This window comes from Chanodichthys erythropterus, chromosome 2 (genome assembly GCF_024489055.1).
Source record: "Chanodichthys erythropterus isolate Z2021 chromosome 2, ASM2448905v1, whole genome shotgun sequence".
Lineage (NCBI taxonomy): Eukaryota > Metazoa > Chordata > Actinopteri > Cypriniformes > Xenocyprididae > Chanodichthys > Chanodichthys erythropterus.
The window spans coordinates 40935001-40949195 of record NC_090222.1 but is presented as its reverse complement, the minus strand read 5'-3'; the positions used below and the strand labels follow the sequence as shown (position 1 = coordinate 40949195).

Here is a 14195-nt window from a genome sequence, read left to right as displayed (position 1 = left end):
AGTTAGGTAAAGAATCCTGAAATATGACCCACACGTCATAAGAATCACAAGCTAAAGTGTGACATACATGAAGACTGGTTTTATAGGCTTTATAGATTGAGAATGACTCTTGAAGAACCGGCACCACATCCTCTTGTCCCACCATTTGAAGAATTTAGGCATTTGATAGGCACCATGTGGAGCGGAGTAGTTACTACACATACCTGGCAAAGTTTTATAAAATAAGCATGCAGCTACAAAAATGTAATAATTTATTGATAACAAAATCATTCCTTCAAGCAATGTAGTTATTCCGCAACGTTTAGCAGAACGATTGTGAAGAAACAAGGCCACAGCTCAGTAATACTGCTGTTATGGGCTATTACGATAATTAAAATACTGTTAAAAAATATTTGTGTAAAATTTTTACTCTTTTTACAGATTACTGTTGTAGCAAATTTGCTCAAAAGCGAAATATGAATAATTAATCATAACTCATAATTAATTATAAATATTTGAATCAGTTAATCGAATTAACTTGATGAAGCTGAATTAATATTACAATCAATTAATCTGTTCGGCCAGCAAACACTCAGTATTGATCGTCTATCAACTATTCAGAAAGGATATTTTCCGTGGCCACAGAAAAAAACTCTTTCTCAGCATGTAGCTGTGATCGTAATAGTTATCAATTACATCGGCTTAAGCAGATCAGAATCAACTCGCAAGAATGTGCACAAAAGTTTTAACTAAATCACGAACACATAGCTAAACACACACAGACAGACAAATCTTGCATACAAAATAAGAGAGTGGAAATTAATTGAACCATAGCATAACAGAGGAGTGAGCTATGAAAAGAGTCATTTAACCAACTGGAAGAACCATCAGTTTCTCACTTTAAAGCACCTTTGTTAACAAAGGGGTTCACAAACTTAATACTAAATCGTTTAGTGTTCAAATGTACGACACTTGCAAATGCCTTAGCTGTTGAGGAGCGTCCGGATCTGCAGTCTCAGGAGAAATTCTTGATGGTGCGGTCCGATGGTGCTGAAGTTGTAATCAATATCTTCTGCGATGAATGAAGAAATTAGGATGAACTTGCGTAGTTAATTTGACTCTGTGGTCGAGGAGGTTGCGAACGGCGCGAGGTGAAGGAGGCCTGTCAGCACTTTATGACAGATGTACTGCTTTATTGTTTTTCCTTTTTTATTCAAAATATTCACAAACTTGTTGGCTGTCATCAACTATCTGATATTCGATTCTCAAATACATGTAAGTGATGTTGAAACAACTTTGTTGTTGAAACAATTTTATAATGATCATCTTGGTTGATCTATAATGCGTGATGGGTGCCGCCATGTTTACGCCACAGTTCAGAGAGTCAGATCTGTCGGATTTACAACACTTCTCCTGAAATACATGAAGGTAAGTGGCCAGTGAAGTGGAAGAAGAGTAAACTTTATATTACCTTTGTCTTTATAGTAACTTTATATGATCTTGTCGATTTATATTTGAATGGATTGCTATTGCACTGTACATGTGCCAAAGATACTTAATAATAATACTTGATAATAGATGATACTTGATTTTTTATTTATTTTTTTAAATGTACACCAAATACAAATTTATATTATTTTTCCTTGCATGCATTTAAAATCATTCCAAAGAGGAAAGTAAGTAAAGAGTGAACATCGTAATAAATAATGGTTTGGTATACATGAATCAATGAAACTGCAGGTTTCTACAGTAGACAATTTCAGCAAACACTACACTGTCAGAGCTCGCTCCACTGTAACAGCAGTTTCCAGAAGTGTTTTGAAAGACTCATAATCTACCATATGGACTTCAGGAAATGTTATGGCATTAGTGCAAGTGCTGACAGTTGGGTAACACAGTATGGTTTGGCATATGCTGAAGACAGCAGTGGTCAAATTTAATAACTCAATTTCTCCCTTTCTGATCCAAGCAGATGCCATTCACTGCATTATCTTCAGGACAGACAAGGTTTCTCCTGCTGCCCCATCTTCTGGTTGTGTATCTTCAGAAGAAATAAAGAGATAAATTAGAATTAATGTTTTAGTTTATTTATACCCTTTTAAATGGGAACTGCAGCAGCATATTTATGCCTGGATATCAAATAACAGCTTATACTATTTTTTACTCCATACCTTCAAGCTCAAGTATCTCAAGCTCAAAATCTTTCTTGATTTTTGACTCTTTCACTTGTTTAATCGAACCATTTGGGCTCATCTCTGGGGCCAGGTGGGATAAAATGTAATGGGAGTCAACCTAAACACCAAAAAGAAAAGCATAAAAATAGATTTTAATATTTTTAATTTGTGCCATACTAAAAAGAAACAAAAAAACTACAAAATAAATAAATGCTCAAAACAGTATTTCTACATACACTGTCACGACGAAGAGATTGTGACACTCCTGCATGACTTTGGTAAGATCGTATCAAGGCCGTTGCGCAGCTGTTGCAGCACTGAGATGAGTTGAAATATGTCAAGCAAGAGCTCTGGCAAAACAAAGATAAAGACAATAAAACGCTTCATATTTAAAATCAGGACATTCAAAATCCCAAAGCAGATAATACTTGTTTTTTGTATAATTGAAAGTAATCGTATGTCGGCAGGACGGGAGGATGAAGGCCGAGGAGGGAGACAGTCGGTTCAGCCCCATTCCACCAATCCCAGCGGATTATCAGTGAATCCCAGCTGTCCTGATGAAAGTTTGTAAAACTATCCGGTGTAAAATGATCACTGCAGAGGCGGGTGTTGGTGGCTCTTCACAAAATGTATCTACCTCTTCTCCATAATCATCGTTTTTAGGAAATTTAAATAAGGAGGCCGAGCTGTTGTGTATGTTATCGCAACCAGGAAATATGCATTTGAGTGACGAAGGCATAGCTAGAAAAATGTATGCTGTATAACTAACGGTAATGACAGTAAGGGATTGTGTTGTGTTAGCGTCATGCAGCACGTCCTGATATTGCTGAGTTAGATGCGTTTCTGGGTTATTATTTTGTTGATCCTGGAACAACATTCTAGTCTTAACCCTATTCCTACCCCTAAACCTAACGCTACCCATAACTTATCCCAAAAATCCGAGGGAAATGATAGATGAATAACACTGATGTAGAAGCACCAATTCATCATTTTAAGCCTAAACTTGACATAATCTGTAAACTTGTCCCTCAAATCTGATTGGTTGATTTGAATGTTGTTCCAGGATCAACAAAAATGTTGACCCAGGAACATGTTGAACTCAGCAATATCAGGTTATGCTTAGTGTCATCGAGCCACCGTTTTAGCCCCGCCCAAAAAATCCTGAACACAGAATTGATGAAAAACTGTTAAACGCTCTAACTCCACAATTCAGTACTACTGGTTCACAGTCTTTGTAATGTGTTTCAGCAATACATTTCTAACATTTATAATGTGTTTAGAAACAATTCTCAGAATTGACTTTACAGGCACTTTAAGTATTCTGTGTAACACCTGAACTGGCCCTTTTAAATGTGCTTTCTCCTACCTAGCCATTTCCTGTTCCACGGGTAGACTTTCTGACTGCTGGATCTGGCTCTGAGTCTGATCCCGCCTCGAATCTTCTTCAGGGATTACTCCAGACACCAGGGACATAAAGTGTTGTGCTGCTTCAGTTACAGCATGTTGATCATACTGGGGAAAAAAAGATGCAAAATACTACTATGATAATAATGAACAAATCATAAACTGTCATCTGATTAATTAGTAGTAATATCTTATAACTTACCTGTGGTTGTGATCTGCCTTGTTGGGTTCGATTCTGCCATTAAAGAAAAAGAAAAACTAAAAGTCAAATGTAAAACATTTACAATCACTATACATTAACACCCCACATGGTTTCCATTTTTGGTTTTAACAGTGTTAATGTCAATTTGCACACACACACACACATATCTCAGTGGCCTGCAGTAGTTTTCTGAAATGAGAGGCAAAGTCCTCATAGTTTTTTCATTTTTTGTTTTATAAATTAATAATAATAATCAATATAAATTCATGTCCCTGTTACACTCAATGTTGTCACATACACTTAATGGTTTCGGCGGGAGAAAGCTGGATAAAAACTAATCATGACAATACATTTTCAGACAATCACGCTTCCGGAATAATAGTCTAAAGCAAAGCATTTAAAAAAAGGAAAGAAAAGAAAATATTTAAAAAATTTTTTTGCAGGATTTACGATATTGATGATCGTTAAAACGCGTCATCACAGTCAGTGAAAAGGGTCGAAGCAGGCTGCGTCCTCCGGAGGTCGCACTTGTAGGCCACATACGTCATCGAGGATGTCTTATTTAAGAAAAGTAACTGTAATTATTCATCGTGATGTGTAAAATACTGTAATTTCTTTTTTACTTTGCACTCTTACGGATAACGTAATTTTCTGAAATGAATGTCCGCCTCGATGACGTATGCGGCCGACAAATGGGACCTCCGGACGCGGCCTTCGAAACGAGACTTCTGATTACCTAAACCTGACTTCACTGTAATCTATAATCTATCAAACTGCTGTTAAATTATACTGTTAAAAGGTGTTAAATCAGGTATCTTACCCGGTAAACGTCCTGTTGCTCACTCTTCTGTCAAACTAGCGACGGGAAAACCAAAGTCCCTTTCAAGACAAGTCATATCACTCAGCGGCCATCTTAGAAACGCCTCTCGGGCTTGCAGCTCCTATATTTGAATGGGGAAACATCAAATTCTCTAAAGCTGTGAGCCAAGCTTTCGATTAAATTTCATATTTGAAATCACCAATGAAATCTGACAACAACTGTCTCATAAATTTCTGAACGCTCGAATCATGACAAAGAACGGTATTTTTCAGGCTGGATCCAGCTAATGCGCATGCGCAGTCCTAAATGCGCGTCTCTTGTGTCTGGAGTCGCGAGTCTGACTGTTTCTATAGAAACTGGAGCTTCTAACGGCCGCTGCAGTGACGCTATGACTTTACCAATCAGCGATTGGCTCTTATTTAGAAGGCGGGACTTATTCCGCCGCACTTTTTCCCATTCAAAACAATACGAGTGACGCGTCTTTGGGAAAACGTAGTGGGCGTGGTCAACCTGTCACTTAAATCGAGAGTGACCAATAGAAAAAGGCTGGTGGGTAGAGACCGCCCACTGAGATTCAGCTTCACTCGCAAGCTAAAGATTTAGAGCAACATTCGTGGTTTTGTGATGAAAAGTGTTTGACAAAGAAAAATAAAGATTTTGAAAGATTTCCACACACTGCAAAGACTTTTTTTGATCAATTTCTTTATTTTTGAGCCGCCTTAATATGACTTTTTTGCAATCTTTTATCTTTTTTAATTACAAAATAATTAGTTTTACTCTCAAACACAGCTATTATTGATTGAATAAAAAGACACACACACACACAAAAAAACCTCCATAATAAAGTAGATCCACACTGGCTGAAACACCAAAAACATCTTAATTGTATTTCACTGAAAATCATTTAACCTACTTTTTGGACTGATTGTGCCATCACTCTTGTCCTTTGTTGATCTTTTGACCTTGAGAAATAGTTATCTTTATACATGACACAGAACTTTCTCAGGAAATACTGCAACACGACGATCAACTGATAAATGATTCAGCTTGGCTATAGAATCTAGATATTCATCTTCATTTTCCCTATAAAAGACCCAAATCAGACTGTTAACAGCAAACGCTCAGGTAGTGTCATATTGACCAGAACGTTTTAAGCATAAAACAACTTATTCAATAATACAGGACAAAATAATAAGCTATATTTCTGTTTTGACATTTATATGTTTTGTCTGCAGTGCTTGATTTGAGTAAGAATGGCAGTCTGGACTGTTTACCTGTCGATCTGTCTTCTCTTTCCTCTGGCTGCTTCAGGTAATTTCACTTTGGCTGCTAGTTTGTGTTTGGATCTAAACTTTTAATCTGATTGATTATTCATTTAAATGAGATTTCAGGTGTAAAATGTATATTCACGTTTTTGTGTGTGTGTGTGTGTGTGTGTGTGTTTTAAAGAGATACCTATTCCCAACAAGTGCAAAGGTAAGATCTTGGTGCTTCTCTTGTCAGAAAGACGAGTGAGTGAGACAGAATGTGTGTTGATCATATTTGTCCAGAATAAATCGGTTTAATTAAATTTAATAGTAATAAAAATAAACAAATGATCCATACAGACACCTGTGACAGTGGCTGGGCTGCACACGGATGCAGATGCTTCAAATTTTTCAACACTCCCAAAACCTGGATTGAAGCAGAGGTACGAGACGGCAGCTCTAGTAAGGATTCCTTTATCTGAAAGAGTTTCAGTTTGCTAACTGTCGGTCTTCTGTCCGCAGAAAACGTGTTTGGCCTATAATGGGAACCTGGCGTCTGTCCACACCCATTCGGAGTACACTTTCATACAGAACCTGATCCGAAATACAAATTATGCTTTAACTGAGGCCTGGATTGGAGGATCCGATGCGGTTTGGGTATATTTTAATTTTTTTATATGTTGTTCATCATGTTATCAAAAAGCCTTAATTTTAATTTGTCACTTGTCACAGATGGACATTCGCTAACAAGTTTATAGTATTTTGCACATATTCTTACAATGGCCATGTTTTTTCTCTTGTATACTGTACTTGTTTTTGGGTTTAGAAAAGCAGGTTGTTTGTAGACACATGTTGTATTGGTCAATATCTATAGATAAACAAACATATTTTAGATGCAAAACATAAATGCATCTGTGATCCAAGTGGTTAGTGAGGCTCAGCGCACATTTTAGATTTATTAGCAAATATGAAATATTATAATGCCGTGATCTCCGGTGTTCTGATGGCAGGAGGGAACGTGGCTCTGGAGCGACGGGAGCAGAATGAACCTCGAACTTTGGGCTCCTGGACAACCGGATTATTCTAACAGTCCTCGCGAGGACTGCCTTGGGATGAACTTTGGAAGTAAGGGCCGTATTTTAATAATCTAAGCTCATGGTATAAAGCGCACGGCGCAAGTGCACGAATCTACTTTTGGTAGTTTAACGACAGGAAAAATGGTCGGCGTACCCGCCGCATGGTCTGACAGAGCGAGGAAACAGATCTGCTTGTTGCATGAGGTTAAAACGCGAGCAGACCATCTACGGCAGGGGTTCCCAAACTTTTCAGCCCACGACCCCCAAAATAACGATGCCAGTGACTCGCGACCCCCACTATCCTCGGAGGTGGTTTAAGTATACAAATGTTGTGCGCAATGGCGCACACGCACTAACGCCTGTTTCACACATACTCTCTTTGCAGTGCGCATTGTTCTGTGCCCATATTAACGGATTCCACACTGCACGCGGATGCGGTCCGACAGTGCGTTCCAGGAGCGGTGCGTCTGCAGCAGTGCAGCGATCATTTACGCGCCGAGTCTACTTTTGCTGTGCTGCACAGCGCTGAATTAAACCGACAGCGCACTGTTCGCATTAAACATGTATTGACGCGAAAAACTAGTAATTTCACCATAGATACATATAATTTAAAGGCTCTGTTACACAGTCAAAATATGGCTTTTTTTTGCCTCGGATAAAGCAAGAAAATGGCACCTTACCAGGCATTTAGGTGAACAAGGAGACATAAACGATAGCACTTGTCTCTTCGTAAAGGTGAAAAAAGTTCTTTATGACTTGAGGGATTTCTTGTCTACTTTAAGTTTTAATTTAAAATATTTTTTTAACATAAAGCTTACGTTTAAATGTTTTGCCACTTCCGTGAAGAACATAATATATCAATCTAAACTATTACTTCATATAAAGTAATGAAATGAATAAAACGTTTAAATGTAGTGCGTTTAAACGTGACATCTATGAAATATAGTGTAGGCTATAGCCTATACAAAGAGAATCGCAATGCTGACAAGCCATATTCAGTAACAACTTTTGGATTTGAAATAAAAATAAGTAAATGTTGTGTTTGTGATATACAGCCGCATGGATCATTGGCGCACTGCAAACGCATCATATGTGAAAACACAATAGCGTGTGCTGCATATGAACTGCATGACGGTGCTTCTCCGCTCTCCTCCGCTGGTCTCCCGTTGTCTTTGGTCAATATTAACCAACATTTCATTTCGACAAAAATAACGTCCAAAGCTTAAAGCCTGAATTACCTACGTGCACATGTCTGAATGTTTAACATGGTGCAGTAAAATGACCTGCTGCAACTGATGCTGTTGTTAATCTGTCGTAATCAAACAGCGCGCACTCTGATGTCACTGGCCAAAATCTGGTTTCACCGTTTACACGACAACGCTGTGACCGAAGTTTCTAAAGATCTTCACCCTGGCTGGAGTTTTCAAAAAAGTTCGGTTTCAGTTCCCGGATACTGTGTTTGTGTGTGGATGAACGGTCAAACAGCATAGAAAAATCTGCGGTTTTGAAAATACCCGTGTTCTTGTGGACCGGGACAACGTGGCGCAGGACGTGAAAAGGATAACTGCGTCGGGCTGAAACTAGGAAAAAAAAACACTTGGCATTACGCCAGGTATAAGGCCCAGTGTTTTTAATGTTCACAAAATATTATGACAAATATTTCCTCAGTCTTGTAGGAACATTTTACCGTAGCAAGAGTGCATCGATTCAGCAGAGAATGTGGAGTGATAGTTAACATTGAAATAACTGCATCAAGGACTGGAACTGTGCATGAATTATATGATATAACAATAAAACACTTTTGTCTTTCATAGGTTCAGGCAAATGGAATGACTACATCTGTGACTGGAACATGGCTTTTGTGTGTGTCAAGAAATAAACACCAGCATTTATGTCTGAGTTTAAATTTTCAATCTGTTATTCTCTAATTACTTATTCTTCACTCTGTCTTTCTTTACATTGGGCTACTTACTTACATTTCTTTACATGTAATGTGCAAGTAAAACTCAATAAATGTGAAGCGAACTGCATTCAGTTGTTGTTTCTCTGCCACAAAATCAGATTTAATTCCTGACAGAAACACCTGAAGGTCAGACATTTTAAGGGAAAGAAAAAAATGGGGCACTAAAGGGACGGGAGGATATGGAGGGGTGGGGTGCTTGTTAATACAAATTATTAATTTGTTACAAATATCCAATTAAAAGAGAAGACAGCACCTTCACTTTGACTCTTTTTAGTTGACTCTTGGCAATATCATCTTAATATATAGAATGAATAAACAAAACGTTTACAATCAATCATATTAAGATTAGTGCTAATTCAATTAATTGATTTTAAGTTATTCTTCCACTCACATAATGTATTGTCTGTCTTTAGCATATTTCTAGCAGATCCCTTTACTCTCAGCCACATGTGTCTGATTTGCCTGCCTAGCTTCATCTTGAATGGAAGTATAATACATTTAATTTAATATTATAAAGCATAAATCTATACATTGTGTTCCAATTTATTATCCAAATGAGATATTTAAATAAAAATAATTTCTCATATCTTTTTAGATAACTGTATCAGTCTCAATAGTTTGCCTGGTCTTAAAACCTAGTTGTTCCACATTATTAAGCAAGTCAGAGTTCTTGTGCAGTATGAAGAAGAAGAAAGATCTTTCATGTGCAATGCCTTGAAAAGTCATGAAAACAACTTCTATTCTGCAATAATTGAATAGAGATTATTGAACTGTTAAAGGATTTGTGAGTGATTCAGAGCACAGAAGAACTCAGATAAAGGCTTATTAAGGAAAGTTTCTGTCAAATTAATTGTATTAGGAGCGCAGCATAAAGCCAGTGTTGAGCAGCAAACACACATTTAAAGCTGCTGAGTCTTAAGAAACTCTCCATACAGGCTGGGTTGATTTCCATTTACCTAAGAAGAGCTGGCAAACTATTCATCAAACCTGTCTGAGAAGAAAGATATGAATAATAAAACAAACAATTTCTTTGAAAAACTAAAACCTGAATGTGAATTTTGCTAAAATCCCACTGATATGACATTTGAATAATGATCTGGAACTCATTTAGAACATGTATATCATAATATATAATATTATAAATGTTTTGTTATAGATTAGTATAATAATGGGAAATATTCTTTACAGGAGTTAAAGTGTGACTGCCTGCTGAAAGTGATGATTTAGTCTCCCTCCCTCACGAAAATTAACCATGTTTCACTATAGTAAATCCATGGTTTCTGGCGTATTGATTACCATTCGTATAACCACACACAAATGCCATATTTAAACTATGGATTTTGTAGCAGAATGAATTAATTTGTGGTTATAACTATACAATAACCATGTTTGTTTGTTTTATTCGTAGTAAAACCCTGGTTAATTGTTGTAAGGGTTTATGTTTGCAGGAATGATGAATGGCCTTTAGCCTCCCTTCGCTATGTCTCGGTCTTCTTTTTGTGAAGGCATTGTTTTTTGTCTACCAAGTGTAACAACATTAAATTTGGTGTTATTTATGTTATATAAGATCGGGTAAAATAAATTGATTAGACACAAATTAAGAAGGTGGATGTTTTGTAAGTTTTTAGCACTATAGGACCAGTAGTAAAAAGTTTTTATTTATTTATTTTTTAGAAAGATTTATTTCCGGCTGATGAACGATAAATCGATAGCCAATCAGAATCCTTCCTGCTTTAAAGAGCGCGGGCATTTACAGTTTTTATTTTATTTATTTATTTTTTTTAATTTAACAATCGCTAGCCAAGGACAAATTTCTCAATACTTGGGTAATTTTTTCCGAACTCTTCACAGTTCTCTTTAACTTTCCGCTTCACAGCTGTTAATTTCACATTAAAACGCACTAAAAATCCAAAACACTTAATTTATGTCTCAAATCAACTCATGTTTGTGTTTGTTTGAGAAATTAATTAATGTAAATTGAAAGATGTCGGCATTGAATGTATTTTGTGTCAAAGTTATGATAAATGAGTTTATCCCACAGAGACTGACCTGAGTATTGAGAAATGTGTCCTAGCGACTGTATAAAACACTTATAATAATATAAAAAACGATATCGTCCGCTAGCTAGTTATCGTTATTAAAGTTATCTTTATCATTCGAACTGGCCTGTGGTGTTTTGGGGTGTGACGTCACGCCTCCTGCAGCAGTCTAAGCCACGCCCTATCTATGTTTGTGTTGCCATGGGAACCTGACACGCGGCTCCTCGAGCTAACAGAGAAACAGCAGAACTCCAATCTGGTGAGTTTAAGAGTCTCAGATATTATCTGTGTGTGTGTGTGTAGTCTGGGGACAGAAATGTGACGTCTAAAGAGTCATAAAGTACATCATGCTTTATTGTTGGCGACGTTTAGCTTTGTGTTTGAATACAGTCATTATATTGGAAAATATGAGGTGTTCCCTCATTTCGACAGGTAAAAGTGTGTGTGTGTGTGTGTGTATTTAAAGATATTTTGAGGACAAATTTGTACACAGAAGTGAGCTAAACCTGACAAAAACTCCTTTTGGGGACGTCCTCACTGTAAAAACGGTATAAAAATAAAGTAAATAAAGTTTTTTTTATTGTAAAAATGCAGAAAGTTTTCTTTTAGGCTCAGTGTGTGTGTATGTTAGGGTTACAGTTTTTATAACTATCTGTATATAAAAACAATAGAAGTCTATGCAGTGTCTCCATTTACAGTAGATAGCTGTGTGTGTGTGTGTGTGTGTGTGTGTGTGTGTTGCAGGTGTCATGAGTGCTCCAGACTCCAGCTGCAGGTCAGTTCCTGTGGAGCATCTGGACTACAGCTTCATCCAGAGCTGCTCTGACCTCAAACATCTGGAGCAGATCCTGAGAGTTCTGCGGTGAGACCCGTCTGTCTGTCTGTCTGTCTGACCGTCTGTCTGTCTGTCTGTCTGTCTCCACTCACATGTGCTGCTGGTGTTTCTCAGGTCCGGTCAGGAGGGTTTTTACCCTCATCTGATTGAGTTCTGTGAGAGACACATAGAGAAACTGGACCCAAAGTCTCGAGTCCTCAGGAAAGAGAATCGCGCCGCAACCGCTTCCTGTTTCTCCACGGAGGAATGGAGGAACATCTCTGAAGAACTGCAGGTGCTGGAGACAGAGATAAAAACCCTCAAACAGAACATCAACCCTCACAGATCATCTCTATATTCATTTAGTTCAGAAATACTTTGGATAACTTTTCATTTTCTAAAAGCATGCTGGGAACTAGGAATCTGCTGTAACTTCAGGAGAGTTCTGATGTAATGTGAATCTGACTGTTTGATGCTGCAGAACATCCTCTAAACAAGAACATTTACCTGAAAAGGAAAATCTGATCAAATAATTAAGACTCGTTTTCAGAAAATGTGCTATCACAACATCCTTTAAACAAGGTGCATTTCATTTGTTTTTAACTAAACTTAATGAGGTTTATGTTTAAAACAATTTAAAATATACATTAGTATTTGAGATTTATTCTCTGAAAACAAGTTTTCATTTTAAGAAGATAAGCCAAGATAATCTGCTAATATATAATCATGATTGTTAATAATCAGTGTGTTCTCACTCTGATCAGAGTTTTGTGGTGTTTCACAGATGTGGGAGAGAAACATCAGAACAGATGAAGCGGAGCTGAAGCGAAGCGCCATATTCAGTGATGCTGGAAACGTGCCGCCTGTTCGTTCCTCAAACGGCCTCGTTCAGGTAAAGGTTTTTACGCTGGAGCAGATCTGACGCTCTCAGACTCCATCATGAAACGCTTCTTATCTGCTCAAACATTCCTGTAGAGAAGCAGCAGCGCTACAGTGAAGACTGTGAGAGAGTCCTGCGGCCCGCGCTCCTACAGAGACTGGGACAGGTGAGTGTGTGTGTGTGTGAGTGTGTGTGTGTGTGTGTGTGTGTGTAACTGTGTGTGTGTGTGTGTGTGTGTAACTGTGTGTATAACAGTGTATAATTGTGTATGTAACTGTGTAACCGTGCGTGTAACTGTGTGTAAGTTTGTAACGGGGGGTGTGTGTGTGTGTGTGTGTGTGTGTGTGTGTTTGTAACTGTGTGTGTTTGTAACTTTGTGTGTGTAACTGTGTGTGTTTGTAACTGTGTGTGTGTGTGTTGTGGCTGCAGGTTTGATGTGGAAGCAGTGGTCAGTAAGATGGACGAGAGCCACACAAACACTCTCCGTCCAGATCCTCCTTCAGTCCAGCAGACGGTCAGCAGCAGCTCAGGTCAATCCTCTTCAGCAAACACTGCAGCTGCTGCGTCACTTCAGACACTCGCTCTGCAACAACACAAAACTTTTGTTTTATTTCTAAAATTATTCATTTTAATATGACATTTTAATTATTCAGTTAAGTGTAAGAAAGTGTTTTTATTGTTTTTAGATTAAAATGATTCATTATTCATAAACTTTCAGTTTATCTGAATATCAGTAACGTTCACTGAGAGCAGAAACTAATAAAGCATAAATCTGAGCTGAACACACACACACACACACAGATGTATGTAGAAAGCAGACGGACGGCGCAGTAAGTGTGTTTCACTGATGGAGGTGTGTGTCCTGCTCTCTTCAGCTCTGACAGCGCAGGAGAAAGACGTTCTCGCCCGCCGGGAGAAAGACAAAGGCAACGAAGCTTTCAGAAGTGGAGATTACGAGGAGGCCGTGGCGTATTACAGCAGGTGAGCAGAGGAGTGTGTGAGAGCCTGAGCGCCGCTGCCGAGCTGCTGTGACGTGTGTGTGTGTGTGTGTGTGTTTCTGCAGGAGTCTGTCTCTCGCGTCTTCAGCCGCTGCATTCAATAACCGCGCGCAGGCTCACATCAGACTACAGCGCTGGAGCGCGGCCCTGAGCGACTGTGAGGCGGTGCTACAGCTGGAGCCAGGAAACGTCAAGGGTGAGGAAAACACCACCTGTGTGTGTGTGTGTGTGTGTGTGTGTGTGTGTGTGTGTGTGTGTGTGTGTGTGTGTGATCAAGCCTTGTCACATTCACTGCAAAAAATGCTGTTCTTACTTAGAATTTTTGTCTCGTTTCCAGTCCAAATATCTAAAAATTCTTAGATCAAGAAGCATTTTCTAGACAAGTAAAAAATTATTTTCTTGTTTTCAGGAAAAATAAATCAAAATTAAGTGAGTTTTTCCCTTAGAACGAGCAAAATAATCTTAATCCAAACTGAAAACAAGATTATATAGCTTATTTTTGAAAAACTAGAAAATGCTTCTTGATTTAAGAACTTTCAGATATTTTGACTAGAAACAAGAACAGCATTTTTTGCAGTTTTGACACCGACTGTAAATCA

At 38.1% G+C, this 14195-nt stretch overlaps 2 protein-coding genes and 1 long non-coding RNA gene across 7 annotated transcripts in view; 2 read left to right on the top strand and 1 right to left on the bottom strand.

The window, feature by feature from the left end:
• Positions 1-3536: 3536 nt before the first annotated feature.
• Positions 3537-4643, bottom strand: LOC137002210 (uncharacterized). Its single transcript, XR_010891791.1, has 3 exons — positions 4580-4643; positions 3760-3792; positions 3537-3665 (listed from the first exon to the last, which is right to left on the bottom strand). It is a non-coding gene; the product is annotated as an uncharacterized lncRNA (long non-coding RNA).
• A 1023-nt stretch (positions 4644-5666) lies between these two features.
• On the top strand, positions 5667-8926 carry LOC137028881 (galactose-specific lectin nattectin-like). Of its 2 annotated transcripts, XM_067398241.1 has the most exons (7): positions 5667-5704; positions 5815-5890; positions 6029-6055; positions 6187-6269; positions 6349-6483; positions 6837-6951; positions 8717-8926. In XM_067398241.1, exons 2-7 carry the CDS (start codon positions 5833-5835, stop codon positions 8779-8781), a joined length of 483 nt encoding a protein of 160 aa, XP_067254342.1. In that variant the 5' UTR covers positions 5667-5704; positions 5815-5832; the 3' UTR covers positions 8782-8926. The 2 variants fall into 2 exon arrangements, with proteins under 2 accessions (XP_067254342.1, XP_067254333.1); XM_067398232.1 differs by lacking the exon at positions 5667-5704 and having other exon boundaries at positions 5756-5890.
• A 2180-nt stretch (positions 8927-11106) lies between these two features.
• The window catches only part of spag1b (sperm associated antigen 1b), a 20683-nt gene continuing 17594 nt past the window's right edge, over positions 11107-14195 (top strand). For 2 of the 4 annotated variants that reach the window (XM_067361703.1, XM_067361697.1), the window contains exons 1-8: positions 11107-11163; positions 11649-11766; positions 11854-12013; positions 12503-12610; positions 12694-12764; positions 13028-13128; positions 13474-13579; positions 13662-13792. In XM_067361703.1, the coding sequence (XP_067217804.1) occupies positions 11654-11766; positions 11854-12013; positions 12503-12610; positions 12694-12764; positions 13028-13128; positions 13474-13579; positions 13662-13792 (790 nt within the window). In that variant the 5' untranslated portion in view covers positions 11107-11163; positions 11649-11653. Of the gene's footprint in view, positions 11164-11648; positions 11767-11853; positions 12014-12132; positions 12301-12502; positions 12611-12693; positions 12765-13027; positions 13129-13473; positions 13580-13661; positions 13793-14195 lie in introns of those variants that run through there. The other 2 variants (XM_067361710.1, XM_067361718.1) reach the window with 2 other exon arrangements.